Below are 19,578 nucleotides of genomic sequence, written 5' to 3' on the forward strand. Positions count from 1 at the left end.
TTTTAATCGGCCCCCCCATAACAAGCAATGAATTTATACTGTTTCCCCAATGCTTGTTTGGGCCCAAAGCCCTCTTGTGCTAGGACCTAAGTGTGGTAAAACACCATTCTCTACATCTTCTACCCAAATTTCTTGTTGAAGGCAGTTAAATGATTCCTATACAGAAAAGTTTCTTCTTTCCTAGCTCCCTCTAGTTCTCAACCATACTATTTTGGGATTGAAGACTAGAAGGATTCTGGGAAATCATCTTACCCAAGCTCCTCATTTTACAGATAAAGAAACTTAAGGCCCAGAGAGATAAATTTCAAGGTCACGAAGGTTTCAAAGAGCAGAGGCACGATTTAAATTCTAATTCCAAATAAAAGATTCTTTCTATAACATCACACCAAATGCTACATAAAATCACTCATTTTGCTTTTCTTTTTCCTTACTTCTCTGGCCTTCTACACTGCAGCAATAAAAATGCAGTCTTTTACATATGGGTCAGTAAAGAATGTGTGTGTGTGTGTGCGCACGTGCGCGCGTGCGTTGGTGGTGGTAGTGGTAGTAGTTTTAAAAACAAGACTAAATTAGCCTTATATATATCAAATTAATAATTAACAACATTCTCCAAGCAGATACAAATTGAAAACACTGTGGTAGGCCCTGGAAAAATAAAACAAAAAAATGTTGCATGCTTTTTCCTCAAGAAGCTTCTATTCTCCAGAGGATGTATATAGATAGATAATGATATGTAGATGACATGATGGAATGGGGGCAGGGACTGGATTTCAGAGGTGAAGAAGGAAGACTCAAAGATCACTCAGGATTTAAGCTCAAGAGACTGGGGTGAAGGTAATGCCTTAAACAGAAAAGGGGACACTGGAAAGAGAATCAAATTTGGAGTGGAAGAAGAGCTTCAATTTGGAACATGTGGGAGGAAATTGCTACTAGGTAGTAATGAGTTAAAGGACTGAGTCAATATATGGAAAGAAAATGTTCAATAGAAATGATGACGGATTTATTTGTGGTTTGTTTTGTTTTGCTCTGTGTAGCCCTCCCTCCTGCTATTAGAATGATCTGACTTACTGGGTCTTACAACAAGCTTTCTACAGACACATTTTCCTCTCCTCTGGTCTTTCATGTTAAATGAAGCAGAAACTGGATATTGCTTATAATATTTCAGCATCCTCTTCCACAACATTTTATAAACGTGTTTATGTCATAAGCTAGTATTATTGTTGTTATTCATCCTTTATTCTTTTTTTTTGGAGGGGGGAAGGCATGGCAATTGGGGTTAAGTGACTCGCCCAAGGTCACACAGCTAGTAAGTGTGTCAAGTGTCTGAGGCTGTAACCAGAATGGCCTTTGTTTTCTTTGAATGACTCAGCTTACCTCATTGAGCCTCTGGATGCTGTGGCTTGCTCTTCCGGGGCAGGAAGCCCAGAGACCATGTCAGGAAGCAGAAAACTTCCTGTGTGATGAGTCATGGGGCTGGCTGAGGGGAGGTGTTAACGTCTACGCTAGGGGGAGGGGCCAAGTCAAGAACCAATCAGCCCTGGTCATTCAGGCGGTGCTTGATGATGTCAAAAACTCTATAAGAGGGAAGAGGACAGCTTGAAGTTCTCTCTTTCCTCTTCCGGTTGGTGTGGGAAGCAGCGGCAAGCAAGCGTGACTCTGGGCCAGCCCTTGCTCTCAGGCTGAGCCCAGATGTTGGTAACTATGAATTGTATTGGGTCTGTCTGTTGGTATTTGTAATTTGTTTGTATTTTGGTTTTGAGGTTCGGGATGCTGGTTTGTTTTTCCCCCAAACTAAATGAATGTTTTGAGCCTCAGGGTGCTGGTTTTTTCCCCTGAAGTAAGTCAATGAATCTGTATTTGGTCTGTCTCTTGATGCTTGTCTGTATGCTCCCCTGAACTCACCAAATGCTAACTGAATGCTGGCGTTTTCCCCTGAAATAAATGAAAACATTCTGTATGCTAAGTGAATGCTGGATTAAAGTAAGCTGGTCAACCCCTTCACCGTGCTTTCCTTGTTTAAACAGATAAAAAGAACCTGTGCTTTCCCAGCAGCTTCCTGGGTCCCGGCAGCCTCCTGGGTCCCAGCAGCCCCCTGGTGCCGGCTGTGGGGAAGGGATCTTACTCCCCCAGAGAAGCTGCTAGCTGGGTTGTTAAAACAGAGGCCACATTTGAACTCAGGTCTTCCTGACTCCAGGGCTGGTGCTCTACTCAATGCGCCACCTAGCTGCCCCCTCATCCTTTATTTCTGAAGAAGACCAATGATATCACAAAGGTGACATCTTGACTTATGCATGGATTGAATTTAAGTGAGCCAGAGCTGTGCAAAGTCATCAGGTTCACTCCAGAGTCATTTAAGTTCAGTAGCAAGACAAAGGTCAAGAAGACTAGTGTTGGCCCAGGATGCAGTGGGTGGCCTTGGTCTTTCTAAATTAAGGTCATTCCCAGGTCTCAATTTGTATGAAGTCACACTCATTCAACAACTAAGGGCTAGGTAAGAAGTGAAACAAAAGATATCCCAATTTACCATCACGAAGATATCAGTCTGGGAGCGGAAGACCTTCTTTTGTTCTGACCTGAACAGAAAATGATTGCTATTTACACTCATGCTAAGCCATCAAGACCCAAACAATGAGCCTTGACCACATAGGATACCTTTTTTAGCTTCATATAACTTATTAGAACTTGTGATTCTCCTGACAAAATCCTTGAAAATCCTGAGGGAGTAGTCACACCTCCATGTCATGTTGTGGCAAAAGTAGGATGCTTATGGAGGCCATAAATAAGACCTATAATCTGGACAAAAGCAAGTTCTAGTGACTTTACTAGTGACTTTTCAATAAATATAAAATACTTAGAAAGACAAATGTTCAAACTTTCAAAATAAACATGTAGTCATATAGTCTTCACCTCATGTAAAAGAATAGTCTAAGTACCATCAGCTAACCAGCTAAGTGGTACAATGCAGACACAGACTAAGTAAAGGGCTTCTCACCTTTAGAAGTAGAAAGTAATACAGTTTTAGCCCAATATACAAATTGGTAAAGACAATAAGATACTGATTCATTATATGATACCTTGTTCAGGAGGCACAAAATGTTAGTTGATGATGAAGCAAAAAAAAATGATACTAACGGGCTTTATAAATATGTTTACAAATATCCATGATAGGTCTCTCAATTTAAACAAAGGGAGTGTGGCACTTGGTTCTATTTGGACTGGAAATTTATCAATAACTCCATGGTTGTAAGCAGGCCATTTGTTTGATGTGACACTGAGGCAGGCTTTCATTGGCATCTTTACATTATTAGCTCACCTGTGGTTCTGTGCTACAGGAATTAAACATTTTTAAGAATGGATTTGTAAGTCAAAGGCCTAAAAAATTAAGTCATTATTTTAATCTATATCCTGTGGCTTTCATATTATTTGAGTAACTTTTATCTCATCCATGCAGCCAGACTACAGTCTAACAAATGAATTAATGCATAGTTATATGATACCAAGTTGACTAACCCAATAAAATCATCTCTTTAAATGTTTTTTTTAATAGGGAAAAAATTTTCCACTGGTAAATGTCAAATCTTTGCACACATATCATTAGTTTAACACTATAACTTTCTAGTACACTTATGAATAAAAAAAATCTTAACCCATTCAATGAATCATAATTTTTCCCAGGCTGAACAATCTAATGATCCATTAACACAATAAAAATTGGTCTTTTATTTCTGTTTCTCACAAGTTTAAGAAACATCTATTATAATTAGAGACCAAATAAAGGTGTGTGACTAAGCAAGTTTAAATGTAATAAAGAAAAAAGGCTACCACCTACCTTAATATTTCCTAAAATAACTAGTGACAGTAGCATTTCCAAATACTACCATTATACACTTGCAATTCCTTCCATTTCTTTTAAGGCTAAAACTAGAAACATTCATCTCAACAGGCTCAAAAATGTGTTAGTTGTTGTGTTGGTAAGCAAAATGGGCTCTTAGCACTTAGTTGGCCTTTCTTTCCTTTGAGTAATGCAGTGTATTTCATTGAGCCTTACTAGGTGCTAAGCCCCAGGCCCAAACCCCTACTAGGTGTAGAACCTATGTGGGTGTGGATTAGTGACTAGGGTTGGGCCCAAAGTGGGGCTGGTTAAGGGGAGGTGCTAACTCCAGAGCCATGCCCATCTTGAGTGTTACTGGTGCTAAGCCCCAGGCCCAATCCCCTATGAGGTGCTAAGCCTATGTGGGTGTGAAGCTTCCAGGGTACCAAGGGGTGGTGCTAACTCAAGAGCCAATCATAGCAGCCTAAGTTCTGGTCATTCAGATGACGTTTGATGACGTCTGAAGCTCTGTAAGAAGAGAGGACAGGGCTGTTTGTGCAGCGCTCTCACTCTTGGTGGTGTGTGGAGACCCCGGGCAGCTGTAGCTAAGAAGCCCTCCAGCTCACAAACCTGGATGCTGAGACTTTGTTAAACTCTGGTAACTATGTATTGGGATTTGAATCAGACAAAGTCTGTCTGTTGATGTTTGTACTTTCTTTGTATTTTGTTCTGAAGTTCAGGGTGCTGGCTTTTCCCCCCTGAACTAAATGAACAATATTTGTGTGCTGAATTAAAGTAAGCTTGTCAACCCCTCCACATAGCTTTCCTTAGTTAAGCAAATCAAAAGAACCTGTGATTTTGCAGCGTGCTGGCAGTCTGTTTGTTGTTGGGGTTGTGTTGGTCTTTCACCCCCACAACAGCTGCTAGCCAGATTGTTGAAATAGTTGTCAAAAGCAATCAGTCCAAGGCAGGGGCCATTATGATTTGGTATAGAAAACAATATATTGGATGAGGGATGTGGAGTGAAATGTGTGTAGTACACAAGTGGAGAAGTAGAGAGATAGGTGCATATGGTCCCCTCAATGGTTTTGAAAATTGCACTTGATTCCTATTCAATAGAATATCATATATATGGAAAGAAAAGAGGAAAACAGGGCTTTTTCCATTATGAATTTTATCTGAGTGGAACCTCCCAATGACACAGATATTTAACTTTTAGCCTGAGCTCATATCGCTTCATGATTCTTTCAGAAATATTTATCTCTGAGCATTTTCTTTAAATGACACTACAAAATATCTGTATATGAAGTGCATTCTCAACCTTCTTTTGAGTTCTACATGAAGAAATTTTAGTTGGCAATAGTCAGATATCCTGGATGGGGATGGGGAGGCAGAGAGAGATGGGGGTAAGCAAGAACACCTTGAAATACTGTTTAATCACAAAGTAAGTATTTTACAATGAATGAATGAACCACTAATCAGACCAAAGGAAACAAAGCTGTCAGGGTAGAATAAAAGGATAAAGAAAAAAAGGTAATTACTCTTTTATTGTTAGAGAAAGTCCTATGAAACATAGCTCAATTTTTTAAAATGCCCCTTATAAGTAAATACAAGAACTCATTAAATTAGTAGTTAGAGCTAAAGACGAGTGGGGGTGAAGACTCACTTTTCAAGAATATAACAAAGAGCAAGAAAGGGAGCAAGTGGACATTCTACCATACAGTGGACATGAGATTTATAAGAATTATTTTTGTTACGTTTTTGGAGAATTTCACAGCCAGTCAAAAGTAGCTATTTATCTGAAATTGAGCTAGAGTATGTTATTCTCATCAAAGCTTAATTAGTATACTTAACAGGTAAGCCGTGGTGTCAAATATAATTAGCCATATTTCAAATCTTTAACTTGTTTCAACTTTAAATCAACTTACATTCTGCTGCTTGGAATAATCTTGTGCCCATCTCTAAACCAAGTCACTTGTGGTCTGGGATAGCTTATGATGTGAGGCAAGTTTAGAACTGCAGCATGGCCTTGAAATACAGCTTTTCTCTGGTCTGCATCCATGAAATTTCCCATATCTATAGGGGAAAAATTACATCTTTAGAATTCAGAAATTTTTAAGTGGTCAGAGAAGAAAATAATTATATTTTATGGCAAAATAATTAGCAATTACATAACAAGGCTGCCCAGTACTGATAATTAATGCAGATTTCAGTTGTGAAGTGAAGCATGAGGCAAAGCCAAGTGTCTCCAAAGCACTCAAGAAATACTAATCAGCAGAACTGCATGGTCTTTGTCTTACTAGAATGATGAAATATTTTCAAGCCATAAACACACCATTGATGACATTCAAATGAATTTGAGAAACACCATTGCCTCCAATCAAAGATACCAGAGAGACTCTTAAACCTAAAACTATAAAATACATTTACACACTTTATCTTTTTATTTAGATGAGTTCCTGGCATCCAAATCTTTATAGCCATTCTTCTTTTAAAGTAATACTTAATGTGAGCTATTTTTATTATCTTTACTATTTTAATAAATTGTTCTTAAGTGAGGAAATCATCCAACCTCATGCCAAATATTGCTAGAGGAATGACAACTTTAGATTGAAGCATGTTGCTTCAATTTAGTCATAGTTTTGATGTATACTGCTTTGGTCAGACCACATCTAGACTACTGTGTTTGAGGTTTGGGGACCACATTTAAGAAAGCCAAACTGGAGAACACTGTGAAGAAAGAGATCACAATAGTGACAGGACATGAAACCACATCATATTCTGTTCAATCTAATTAAATCCAATAAACAGTTATCAAATACTAGATACAATAGATACAATATATTGTACTCGGGGTGAGGATACAAAATCAAAAAATCTCTGGCCTTGAGGGACTTTTATTTTACTAGACTAGGCTCCAGGCATCATCTCAGGCTGTTGATGTGCTTTCTCCTCATCTTTACCTCCTGCTTTCCCAGCCTTCCTTCAACACCCAACTAAAATTCTACCTTCTACAAGAAGTCTTTCCTAATCCCTCTTAATTATAGTGCCTTTCCTCAATTAATTCTTTCCTGTTTAGCATGTATATAATTTGTTTGTACACATCTGTTTATATATTGTCTTGCCCATTAAATTGTAAGCTTCTGAAGGGTAAGGATTGTCTTTTGACTCTTGTGATAGCATAGTGCCTGACTCATAATAAGTATTTAATAAATGCTTATTGACTGAATGGGTTACTATTTTAAAATCAAATCATATGATTATCTAACTGTCTCTTGAAGGAAGTGGTGGTATTGTATTTATCTTGGACAACAGAAGGCTTAGGGAGGGCATTCGAGCTGACTTGTTTTGACTATACTGAAGGATCAAAACTAGAAACAATGGGTAAAAATTTCAGAGAAGCTGATTTCCACTTGATGTAAAAATAATAATTAAAGCAATCAAAAAATAGAATGGCTTCCTTGGAAGGAAATGATGTTCTCTTCACTAGAGGTCTCAAACAAATGCAAGATGGTCACTTGTAGAATATCTACCTCAACATTCCCAATGTCAAACACCAATGGAGCAGGCTAGTCTCAAAGGGCCTCCTTACTCTAAGATTCTGCATGCATAATCACCTTCCTGATCCTTATTTTTTTCAATTTATAGAGTTTTCTTAAACATTACTATTTTGGGTATTTCTCCTTTTGTCTTCACCCTCTCTTAAGTATTGTAACCATAATTAGCAATAAGTATATGCTGTTCTGATCTACCACTTTTCTGGAAAAACAATTCAAGTAGCTAGGGTCACAGGAGAAACATCCAGAAAATGTAATGCATTAATTTCTTCATTCATTTATGAAATTTTAAGGTATTTTTTCACTTTGATAATTTAAAGTTTAGTTACGCTCTATGATGCTATATGGGTGTGTATGTGTGTGTATGCCCATAACATATAAATTTTGGAATCTGGCAACAGATTTCAATTAGCTAAAGTTTTTCTCATTCAGAAAAAAAATTCTCTATGATCAGAATTCTTTAAAAAAAAACCCAACATAATAAAGATTTTTTTAACAAGCTACTAATTTGTATTTACCACAAGGCTTTACACATAGTAGGCATTTAATCAATATTTGTTGAATTGAAATGAATTGACAAAAAAAGCTCTTTCAAATGCTTATCTCAAACTACAGGGAAATCTGGAAGCAAATGCAGAGACAAAGAACCAAATGAAAATATAATGGCTAGAGATCAAAGAATAAAAAGTGATATAAATAATTAAGCAAGAGAAAGACCAAGGAATAATTTTATAAAATTTCATACATACTAATGAATTTTTAGCCAGTTAACTTGTTCAGATGTGTTTAGGGTATTTAATTGCCTTTTTGTTTATAATTACATTTTTCAATTACTTAACTACTCATTAACAACAGTTGAGCGACTCAAATGACCTTCATAATTCAAAAAATGTTAAGTCTTCTTTGTGATTATCAAATCAAACAACATTTGTGAATCAACACCTGATTCAGTGGTTTGTAATCACAGTAGGTTGGGTTATTTGCCCCTTTCCAAACAGTTTTTTTTTTTGAGCAGGGAGGGAAAGGATTGGAAGTGGGAAGGAATAGTATTTATTTTACTTTAGTAGCACTGAAAATCAAAAACCTCAGATCTGGGGTCCAAATATCTGAAAGGTGCTAAAATAACATCACTGATTAGAGTATGAGTCTATTTAATAAAGCCCTTTATAATTCAAGAACCAAGAAAATGTCATAATGATTTTCATTTTATTTTTTTTTTCATTTTGATGGTAATTTTTATTATAATAGTAACAGCAAACATTTATATTGCATTTATTCTGTTCAGGCACTGTGTTAAGTGCTTTATATATGTTATCCTATTTTATATTCACAACAAATGCTGGAAAGTAGGTGCTATTACTGTCTTCATTATACAGATAAAGAAACCGAGGCAAACAGAGGTTATAAATAAATTAGTAGAATAAGTGAAAGAAATCAGTCTATTTTAAACAATTTCTACACATATTCTTAGTGGGGAAAGTGTTTTAATTTTTTACATAGTACAATATTATTTATCCTATTCTAAGTACATTAAATATAAAGCCCCATGTATTTTGACTCCTGATGTAGCAGTTCCTCAGGAAATTAATTTTCTTTCCAATGGATTTACCTAATAAAGAATTAGCTGATTTTCTGCCACATTAATAAGAATTATACCATGACCTGTAATAGCCATGGTTTTATAGGACCATGGACTGATAGCTGGAAGGGATCTCACAGATTATCTACTTAAAATCACTTGTGGTGGAGAGGAGGAAAATGAAGCCCGAAGAGATCCAATGACATGACCAGGGTCACACAGGGAGGAAGCAGCAGAGATGGAATTTGAAGCTACATCATTTAACTCCAGAGTCAGGGTTTTTTCGCACTGTGCAACAAGGCTCATGAGCTTGTAATGTCAGAGCTCCAAATATTACTTAGGGATCATCTATTCTAAAACCTTAACTGAACAAACAAATAAACTGAGACCCAAAGCAGGGAAGAAACTTGCCCAAGCCTCACATTAAGATAACCTCCTGATGTTCAGGCTTGAGTTCTTATGCAGTCCAAGATCAAGTAACTAAAGATTCAGTCTAGTATGCTGATTAGAAATTTGGGTTATTCCATGAAAATACATTTAAATCATTTCTAAATATTTTTTTCTTTGAAGAGAAAGCTAAGAAATACTATCTAGTAATATAAGAATGAATGTATCTTATTAATCCCACACTCTAACCAACTAAGTTTATCACTGGTTAAAACAATTAATCTAAAGTACTTCTACTTAAATGTTTATTTTGAAGTTAAAAAAGATCAATTGCCATCAAAGTGTTTAATTGTATGAATCAATGATAAAAATCTCAATTTATGAAATTAGTAAAAATTAGTTTTGATTTGTTTTTAATAGTCCATTTACTTATATCAGTTAACATTTGGGAATTTTTTAAATGTTCACATACATGCAACTTGAACTTCAGATTTTCTCTGCAAGAGTGCTCCCATCCTGTTGCGTACCACACATCGGTAAAACCCAGCATCAGTCCTCTCTAAAGATGGAATAATGTACCTAAGAAATAAACAAAAGAACAGTTAATTTTAACAGTGATGACACAGAAAGCATTCAATAAATATTTTCTTGTTGACATACTGCTTAATTGATATCTACAATTAAACTGAGAAAGTAAAGGCTAACAATTGGAAAAGAATCCCCAACTGTGAGTCTGAAGCGACCCAGAATGTGTTTAATTATTTCCTTGGACACCAAAACATTGACAAAAAAATTCTCAAAACAGCTAAAAAATTTACAAGCAAGTTAAGAAAAAATTCACAAAACATACACCAACAGAAGACATGAGATATTATAAAATTAAATAAATTTTGCATCCCAACATTATCACATATCACAATCCCAAGTTCGTCTGGGGTGAAAATTTTCATAACCAAAATGTAAAATTCCCCTTTCTGCATCTTCAACATACTTTAAGTATTTTTCCAATAAAATATTTTTTTGAATGTTTGTAAATATATTTCCATACATACTTCACCAGTTTGATCTTATAAATGGCATAAATTTTAATGCGAAGCCTCTCTTTTTATTCTAAGATTACATTTTTATATAAAAGTATACATATACATTTTCATATAGAAGTCTAGATTTAGTTCATTTGCTGGTTTTAAAATGGAGCTTATTCTTACTCTCACTCCAGATTAATAAAGATGATAAGTTTTCTCAATTCAAACTTAACCAACATCAATAATATAGATCATAAAGTAGTCAGTCTAAGGTCCTTGTGAGGAGCTCACAGTCTGATGGGTTCAGGCAGAGTCAGAAAGTAGCATGGCAGACTCTGCTGCTTACCGTACTGATACTTAGAGGGATCTGGATAGGGAAAGTCACAAGAAATAGCATTAGGAATAAAAAGACCGGAACACTGAGGATAGAGATTGAGCCAGGCACATGCTCAGCTTTTTGGCACCTTGATACATTCCTCCTGATATGATACTGACCTCCAGGTGTGAATCTCTCTTCCAACAATTAATTTTACAGATGAGCAACCTGTACTAGTCCCAAGGAAGTTGCCACGTCAGGGGACTGTATTTGTCTAACCGTCATCACAAACTGGTTCTCTCTTAAGTGGGATATAACCAGAGCGATAAGGGGCACTTTCAACATACAGGTTAAGTAATACAAAATGGTGGCTAGGACAAGCAGCACTAAGCTCACTTTCAAATCAGTGATATGATGAGGAGACCTGAGTACACTGCCCCCTGAGGAGGAAGATGGAAGACCCTGAGAAAATGGAAACCTTTGAAGAAGTCCCCATGATACTATGAGGACAATACTGGGAAGGCTGAAACCAAGCAAAGAGCAAGATGAAACCAGAAGCTAACTTGAAGTAAATTTTCATACCCCTTAAATTTTGGTGCCTTCAAGCTTAGTCTTCTTTGCTGAATCCCAGTAATAGTTCTGGACATAACAGAACGTTTGGCTTTCAAACACCCTGCCTGTGGCTGGATACATGAGATCCAATTGCCACACTGAAGTCTGCCTAGAACACAGGCTCTAGAGACTCCAAAACTTAAGATACAGTTGCCTCTAACCTACCAGTACAATAAGACGTACATGCTACTTTGAAGGAAGCAAATTCTTGGTTTAGGCATCCCTTGAAATCAGCAGTTCTGATACGAAATAGTACTACAAATACTCACAGATTTTTTTCAGTGCTGGACTGTTTTGACTCCTGCAAGTTACTAATGGCACCAAAATTTTGACCCAAGAGGATTCCCCATGGGTAGCTTATGTGGAATCCTGCATAGCAGGTCAGACTGCCTGCTGGGCCGACAACTATTTCACAGAAAATAACCCTTCTTAGATGCTGTGAATGGGCTTCCGTAAGAGTTCAAGGGCACTAGTATTACTCTCTGAACCCCCTTTGAAATGAGATTGTTACAGATAGATTTGTCAGATTCAGCAAGAGGCAAATGTCCATGACATGGTTTTTTAACTTTTTCTACATGCTAAATAAAGTCTTGGAATGGAGCACACTTTTCTGGTGGATCAATTTATGAGGTTTGGCAACACCTAATGATAATGAATAAGTAGAGATATTACTGACTAGCCTGTATCATCTTCACTCATGACCACACTTGTAGCAAACTCCCCTCAGCCCCACTCTCAGCACTTTCCTAGCCCACCTGCTGGGGTAAGTTACATGACAGGAAAAGCTAACAAAGCTTAGAGAGTCTCATATCTGCTGCCATTATGGGTAAGGACAATCACTCACCCTATTTTCCCACCTTCATACTCACTACACCTTTGTTGTTCAGCTGTGTTTAACTCTTTGTGACCCCATTTGGGGTTTTCTTGGCAAAGATACTGGAGTGTTTTGCAATTTTCTTCTCCAGTCCATTACAGATGAGGAAACTGAGGTAAGCAATGATGTGGATCCCTAAGGATTAAAAATAATATTAAGGGTTGCTTTTTCAGTACCTTGTGAGGCTCCTCCTGAGTCTGAGGGCATCCTATTATCGTCCATCCATTATCGTGAGTTACCACATAACTTCCTCCTTATCCTGGACCATGGAATTCCTTGTCTCCTGCCCCACCCTGGGTCATAAAATTTCTGGTCTCCCTTATCTTGTGTCAATTGTTGTCCTCTACCTGTGTCCTTGTCTTATCCTATCCCTAAATCTCCAACCCTCATAAGAAACCCTGAAGTCATACTACAGGCTGTATATCTTTTTGTCTATATAAGTCTGGTTCCTTCCCTACACCAGTGCCCTTTGTTTAGCTCCTTGCTAAATCTCAGGCCTGCTGCTTTTGCATCAATAAAGCTCCCAATGGCTACAAAGAAGATCTAAGTGAATTCTTTCACATTTAATGAACCAGCTCTCCCAACTCTAACCTCATCAGCAAGATTAAGTGACTTGCCCAGGATCACACAGCTAGTAAGTATCTGAGGTTGGACTGAACTCAGGTCTTCCTGACTCCAGGCCTGGTGCTCTATCTACTGAGTCATCTAGCTACCACCACTGACTACTCCACCTATTTCCAAATGTTGAGCACGAATTATCAGGAATCATATGATTGCCAAGATGGGAGAGTAATTGTTCTCCAAATATTTCTCTAAACCAAAAACCACAGAAAAAAGTAATCTATACCAGAAAGAGAGTAGCTAAACCTCCAACCATGAGACAAGAAAACCATAAAAGCTTTAAGAAATCATCAAATAACATCAAGCAATATTTTGCATTCAGCATGCCCACCTCACAACCCACAGCAAACACAACTAGTTCAACCTGTCTTGAAGTAGCAGCCTTGTACAGTTCCCAAACAAGAGTGACACAGCCTCAAACCTTCCCCCAAACATAATCCACAAGAGGCTGCAGATGCTGACACTATCCAGCCATGTGAAAGAAAGAGAGAGGGAGCATTGGGATGGGGGAAGAAGTAGAAGATGCAGACAACACAGAGGAGCTTCAACAGACAAGGGACACAGGAAGAGAAATGTGGAGAGGATCATGCTCTCACCTCAAAATTTATTCTGGACAGAGAACTGAGGCTGGGCCCTTGTCACTTCTGCAGTCTGGGAAGGCTACAGACACTCAATCTAGTGGGCATTGGAAAAAGGTCACTATATAGTAAAGGAATGAGGAGTGTGCAAAAAGTGAGAAGCTATTAGGAACACTAGGAAAGGGAAGAAAGACCAAAAGTATGATAGATAAACCCTAAATACAAATATAGGTCCTGAACAGATATCGAACAGAGAAATTGTAGACTGAAGGAAAAATGAGTAATATTTTGAAGGGAGGTTAGAAAATAATTAAAAAGAACCATAGTATGAAGGGAAATGAACCAAAAATCTTTGGTGAAACTGAATATTCCAAGGATGGAATGGAAAGGGTTATGGAACAACAGCAAGAAACTCCAAAATGGTTCAAAAGAGAAAAAAAAACTCTTAAAATAAGATTTTAGGAATTTAATTTTAATCTTAGATTTTTTTCATCTTTATAGCCCCAGTGCCTAACATATTGAGTGGCATAAAGTGGGTACTTGAAAATTGCTTGCTAATAAATGATAAATTATGTTGTAGATCATAGTTCTCAAGGTATCTAAAAATATTCACACATCAGGTTTCTCTGATAAAGGTAGATATTTCTCCTTTTCCTAGGTATTCTAGATAGTTAAGGAAATGACTCAGACTTATAAAAACTACGAGCCATTAATGGAAAAACTAGAAAGCAATATAGCAGAAAGTAGGTAAACCAAGGTACACCATTTACCAAGATAAGGTCAAAATGGATACATGACCTAGATGTAAAGGGAATATCAACAGTAAATTAGGAAGGCATAAAACAGATTACCTATCAGATTTATGGATAGGAAAATAATTTATGAATAAGCGAGATAGAGAGCACTGCTGGACTTAAAATGGATAATTTTTATGATACTAAATTTAAACATTTTTTTTTACAAATAAAATCAATGTAGCCAAGATTAGAAGGAAAGCAGAAAATTGGGGGAAATTTTTTATAAACAGTTTCCCAGATAAAGGCCTCATATCTCAAGTATATGCAAATTTGAGCCAAATGTGTAAGAATATGAGTCATTTCCAAATTCATAAATGGTCAAAAGATATGAACAGGAAGTTTCTGGAAGAAGAAATCAAAGCTATATGTAGTCATATGAAAAAATGCTCTAAACAATTATTGATTAGAGAAATGCAAATTAAAACAACTTTGAGGTATCAGATTGACAAAAATGACAGAAAGGGAAAATGACAAATGTTGGAGGGGATGTGGGAAAATTGAGACAATAATACATTGTTGGTGGAATTGTGAACTGATCCAACCATTTTGGAAAGGAATTTGGAATTATGTCTGAAGAGTTATATTACTCTTTGACCCAGTAATACCACTATTAGATCTATTCCCCAAGGTGATCAGAGGAAAATGGAAAAGAATCTTTATGTTCTAAAATATTTATAGCAGCTTTCTTTGTGGTAGCAAAGAACTAGAAATTGAGGGGATGCCTATCAACTGAGGAATAGCTGAATAAGCTGTGGTATGTGATTGTGATGGAATACTACGATGCTGTAAGAAATGATGAGCAAGGAAATTTTAGAAAATAGAAGAACTTGATTAAAATAATGCAGCATAAAACAAGTAGAATCAAGAAAACATTGTATATGGTAACAACAATATTGTTTAGAGAGTAACTGTGAATGACTAAGTTATTCTGAGTAATATGAATATTCAAATCAACTATAAAGGACTTACAAAGGAAAATGCTATCCACTCCAGAAAAAGAACTGATATACGGAAGTATATATTGCATGATACTATGTGTGTGTGTGTGTGTGTGTATGTGTTAGTGCGTGTGTGCACGTGTATGTGTGTATGTCTTCTGTAATATGGGGTTGGAAGAATGTAATGGTAATGTAAATTTGAAGATCTTCCCATCCATTAACAGGCCCATGTGACCTGTTTAAGTCACATGGAACCCTACCCTAAGTCACATGAAACTTGTGGTGGTAGGAGCTTGCTGAATGGGTGGAACAGGAAACGATGGAGCAGGAAGGGTGGAGCAGAATGGAGCTGAGGAAGAGAGAGGAAGCAGGTAAGCAGGCAGCTAGCTGCCCCTGAGGAGGGGGAAGGCTTTGGGATGACAGTGCCCCCTGCATTGTTATTGTTCATAGATATCTTTGCTGCTGTAATGGATTTGGCTTTCTGGTATTTGAATAAATGTTTTGGTTCTGCCTTCCACGGAGAGACTCTGTTATATTTTCTGATTCAGAACTATGCCAGCATATTCATAGCCACCACTAGTGCTGTGAATATCATGTTGGCGATACAAAGAGAAGGAGGAAAACAACTTGGAATTAAAAATATAGCAAAAAATAAAGAAAACTAAAAAAAAAAAAACAACTATGTACCATTCTCCAATAGACATTCAAAGGAGATGAACAGTTTTCAAAGAAAGAAATCCAACCTATTAGTAATCATATTGTATCAACAATTCAGCTAGCAGCTGTTGGGGGGGTGAAAGACCAACACATGCCCAACAACAAGAAAGCTGCCAGCACAGGTTCTTTGATCTGCTTTACTAAGGAAAGTAACTTAAAAGGGTTAACAATCTTACTTTAATCGAACATATACATATAAACTCACTTAGTTCAGAAGGAAAAGCCAGCAACCTGAACTTCAGAGCAAATACAAAGAAATTACAAACATACATTATAAACAGACCAAATACAATTCATAGTTACTAAGAAGGCATCAACATCTGGGTTGATGAGCCGGGAGGCTCTTAACTACAGCTGTCCAGAATCTCCACATCAATAGTCCTCCAAGAGTGAGAGCCCCAAGGAAGAAAGCCAATCTCTGGGTTTTTATACCCTATTCAGGGCCTGAAGGAGTCACACCTAATCAGCAAAGCCTGGGGCTTAGTACCTAGTTAGCAAAAGGGTGTGGGCCTGGGGCTTTGCACCTAGTAAGGCATAATCAAAGGCATTTGATTACTTTAGCATTTCTAAAAGAGAAAACAGTAAAAAAAAAAAGTCCCACCTTAATTACCAATACACATATAAAATGCATTAAGCAATTAATCTTTAGGGAAAGGCAAATCAAAGCATTTTTAAAGTTGTACCTCAAACCTATCATTCTGATGAAGGCAACAAAAGAGGAAAATGAAAAAAGTAGGAGAAGCTGTGGGAAAACAGGCACACTAGTGCATTGTTGGTTGAGCTATGAATTGGTTTAGTCATTCTGGGAAGTAATTTGGAATTATGCCCACAAAGTCACCAAATTATGCGTGCCCTTTGACCCAGCTACTGATGTCATTACTAGGTCTATACCACAAAGATATCGATGAGGAAAAGGATCAATGTATGTTAAAAATATTTGTCGCAGCTCTTTTCATAGTCACTAAAAAAATTGGAAACAAAGGGGCTGTCTTATTGGAGAATGACCAAACAAACTGCATTATATAAACATATTGGAATACTATTATGCCATAAGAAATAATGAAATGGACAGTTTCAGAGGAAATTGGGAGACCTTTATGAAACAATGTGGAATAAAGTGAGAAGAAAGAGAAGAATTTATTCAATGATGCCAATATTATAGGGAAAATCAATGAAAAACTTTAGAACTCTAATGAATGTAATAACAAGCCACAAGTCCAAAAAGCTGAAGATGAAACATGCCACTCCCTTCCTGCTAGAGAGGTTTAAAGGCTGAAAGAGACATACATTTTTGGATATAAATAATGTGTCATTTTGCTAAACAATACAAGCTATATATTGAAAGGTTTCTTTTACTTTTCTTTTAATTTGCTCAGTTTGGGGTACTCAGAATAAGAGATAATTCTTATGTGAAAAATAAAAATAATAAACTATTAAAGAATTCTAAATACCATATTATAAGAATTAATATGAAAAATCTGTCTAGAACTCTTGAGTATGAACATCCAGTATTTAATGACTATATCTACAGATTAACCTCCAGAGAAAAATTCCACGCTAAAACTATAAAATGCAGTAATTGAATTTCATAATTTCAACAACAATCAACAGATTTGACTAGCAGACAAAAGACATCTAGATCTTCAGCTATGAAGGAAGAGAAATGCTAATACTTCATAACTAATTCACTATCACAAGTAATTGAGAAAGGAAATGAGAAAGAATTTTCCAAAAAGCAAAGGAACTCCATCTGAAGCCAAAAATATGCACCATGCAAAGCTTTGCTTAAAATTCATGGGAAAAAGTTATACCTTAAACAAAGAAGAATTTGCCAATCAGTAATTGTTTACTAAGTGGTCACTAAGTGCCAAATGTCCCTACCAACAATCTAGAGGTGAGCAGAATACTAATTTAAAAACTCACCAAAAAAGAAAATTATGAGAAAGGTAAAGAAGTACACTTATTTTTAAACAAGACTAAGTAATAAGATGGATGTTGTCATTTGCATGTCCTATTTTTTTAAAGAAAAATAAACAAGGAAGAAGGGTAAAGAAGAAAATGGGACTGAGTACAGGAAAGGCCCTGTTAGTTCTAAGGTGCTAATTATCTAAGAGGAACTTAAAGAATCAGGAGTAGGAAAGGAAAACGACAAATGAATACATAAGGGCCGAAGTTGTATGATTCTCTATAAAGGAATCATTAATAACACAGTAGGAAGCTGTGTAAATGGGAGGACAGAAGGTAAGAGACAAAGGGAAACTGGAGATGTATCCTCATCCAGACCACATGTGAGCAGAGAAGGGATAATAATTTCCTTATGTTCCCAAAAATAAATCCCCATCATGGGGCTTTTCCTGGTCCTCCCTGTTGCTACTACTTTCCTTCCAGGTCACTTTGTGTATACTTGGCATTTCGGGCTTTGGTCATTTTAGTCACATCCATCTGATTTTTCATGACTCCATTTGGAGTTTTCTTGACAAAATATTGGAGTGGTTTGCCATTTCCTTCTCCAGTTCATTTTACAGATGAGGAACCTGAGGAAAACAGGGTTAAGTGACTTGCCCAGGGTCATACAGCTACTAAGTGTCTGAGGCCAGATTTGAACTCAGAAAAATGAGTCTTCCTGACTCCAGGCCTGGGGCTTTATCCCCCCACCTAGCTACTCATACACCTGGCACATATCTTGGTTAAGGGTGGGGACCTATTGAGTAAAATTAATCAAATTATCCTATCCCACCTAAAATAAGGAATAAGATTCTATACCCTCCATACTTTCATCACATGAGAATACACCTCAACTGTTCACAAAAACAAGGCCTGCACACTTCCTTAGGTGCTATAGCCAATCTGTTTTGACTGGACAAGAAACATGGTCACATCCTCTGGGTCCTATATCAGGCTACATGGATTTCAAGATTCCATTGAGGTAAACCAAGAGAGATTTCCTGGCAAACACTGGAGAAGAACCAAAAGAGGAGGGACAGAGAGAGAGTAGAGGATTTTAGCTTCAGCCTATGCCTCAGCCTCCTCCTTTCTACCTTTGGGAGGGGGAAGACTTTGAGCTTCAAAATGTCCAGAGAATATAGTACTTCAGGGCATTTATAGAAGAGTTTATAGTAACACCTACATTAGGAGCCAAGGACAGACACAGATTCAAAGCTCTACACATAGCCTAGCAGAAGAAAAAAAATATACCATACCTAAGGGAAACATCTTGAGAATTCTAGCAGAAAGGTCTTCCAAGACCTGGGCATGACCCCTCTGTTACACATACTCTCTAAGATTGACCCCGCTTTCCCCTAGACTTTTGGGGAAATGTTTTGTAGCAATCACAATATAGTAAATATGCATTTCTAAAAGCTTATCTTAGAGCAAAATTGAGGGACGGGGTTGTTTCATTTCTGTATTTGCATCCCCAGGGGCCAGCAAAGTATTTAATAAATGCTTATAAGGGAATGGAGCTGATGTAGAACAAGAGCAATAGAGAGAAGGAAGAATTGAAAGGAATTCTTGCTCCTAAAGGGAAAAGTGAATCATGGGATTTAGGCTCTCATGTATTCATTTGTCTTTTTCCTGTTCTACTCCTGATTCTTTAAGTTCCTCTTAAACAGTTAGAGAATGTAAGGGGTAGGATGGAGGGAGTATATGTCCGTGGTAAGAAACAAAGTTATCATCATGTTTTGTCTAGGAGAAGTTTGCACATTAAGAAACCACATTCTTTGAATAGAGCTGTACCTTCTAAGACTGTTGTAAGGAAGCTGATAGA

The 19,578-nt window shown here is 37.0% G+C and overlaps 1 protein-coding gene across 2 annotated transcripts in view; it reads right to left on the reverse strand.

Moving 5' to 3' along the window:
* Window positions 1–19,578, reverse strand: part of SDK1 (sidekick cell adhesion molecule 1) — a 1,168,267-nt gene that overhangs the window by 752,129 nt on the left and 396,560 nt on the right. For both annotated transcript variants that reach the window (XM_036741470.1, XM_036741469.1), the window contains 2 exons: window positions 9,807–9,913; window positions 5,740–5,887 (listed from right to left, as the gene is read on the reverse strand). In XM_036741470.1, coding sequence (XP_036597365.1) covers window positions 5,740–5,887; window positions 9,807–9,913 — 255 coding nt within the window. The remainder of the gene's footprint in view (window positions 1–5,739; window positions 5,888–9,806; window positions 9,914–19,578) is intronic.

Source organism: Trichosurus vulpecula, chromosome 1, assembly GCF_011100635.1.
Source record: "Trichosurus vulpecula isolate mTriVul1 chromosome 1, mTriVul1.pri, whole genome shotgun sequence".
Lineage (NCBI taxonomy): Eukaryota > Metazoa > Chordata > Mammalia > Diprotodontia > Phalangeridae > Trichosurus > Trichosurus vulpecula.